This window comes from Fukomys damarensis, unplaced genomic scaffold (genome assembly GCF_012274545.1).
Source record: "Fukomys damarensis isolate Sample0158 unplaced genomic scaffold, DMR_v1.0_HiC HiC_scaffold_16, whole genome shotgun sequence".
Classification (NCBI taxonomy): domain Eukaryota; kingdom Metazoa; phylum Chordata; class Mammalia; order Rodentia; family Bathyergidae; genus Fukomys; species Fukomys damarensis.
The window spans coordinates 5,094,801-5,095,611 of NW_022900928.1; the positions used below are offsets into that span (position 1 = coordinate 5,094,801).

General features: G+C 60.4%; 1 protein-coding gene across 1 annotated transcript in view; it reads left to right on the forward strand.

The window, feature by feature from the left end:
* The window catches only part of Lgr4 (leucine rich repeat containing G protein-coupled receptor 4), a 25,323-nt gene that overhangs the window by 16,546 nt on the left and 7,966 nt on the right, over positions 1-811 (forward strand). Inside the window, 2 exon segments of the mRNA XM_033764767.1 lie at positions 55-126; positions 575-697. Coding sequence (XP_033620658.1) covers positions 55-126; positions 575-697 — 195 coding nt within the window.

The window sequence follows — 811 nt, forward strand, 5'->3', positions numbered from 1 at the left end:
GCGGGCGCGGGGGCTGGCGGGCGTGGGGCCGCGCTGACCGCACTGGTTTTGCAGACATCTGTACGACAACCCTCTGTCCTTCGTGGGGAGCTCAGCGTTTCGGAATCTGTCCGACCTGCACTCCTTGTGAGTACTGGGCGAGGGGAAAAGCGCTCGCGTAACAAGGATTTAGGATCGCAGCAGCTTCAGGGAACAGAAATCCTTTCCCTCTCTCACCCGGCCGGGTGGGACGGAAAACGAGCTCTGGCGTCTGTGCGAGGCCCTGGCCGGCTGTCACGCCTCGCTCTCCAGGGGGTTCGGGGCTGAAGCAAGCCGTAGTGTTAGCCCTGCTGGTGCTGTAGCTTCATCCTGTTTCAGGGATGAAATGACAGCTGGGTGTGGTGGCGCATGCCTGTGATGCCAGCCTTTGGGAGGCTGAGGCAGGAGGGTTTCTGTAAGTTCGAAGCCAACCTGAACTGCACAGTGAGGGTTTGTCTCAAGGAAAAAAAAAAAAGTAAAGGAAAAACAAAAGAAGAAAATAAAGAGAACACAAAAATATTCTCTCTAGCAATGACTCTGCCGCTCGATTTCCCAGGGTCATCCGCGGCGCCAGCATGGTGCAGAGCTTCCCCATCCTGACAGGCACCATCGGCCTGGAGAGCCTGTGAGTGTCGGGGCGCGGGGTCCCCAGGGCACCCAGGGGCTCCCTGGGAGCGCGGTCCGGACCGGGCTTTGTCCCCGCCCTTTCTGCCGCTGTTCCGCGCCTTCCTCTGGGCCTCTGGTTCCTCCCAGCCTGGCTTCCTTGGCCCGTCCTTCCCGGCAGCGCAGCGCT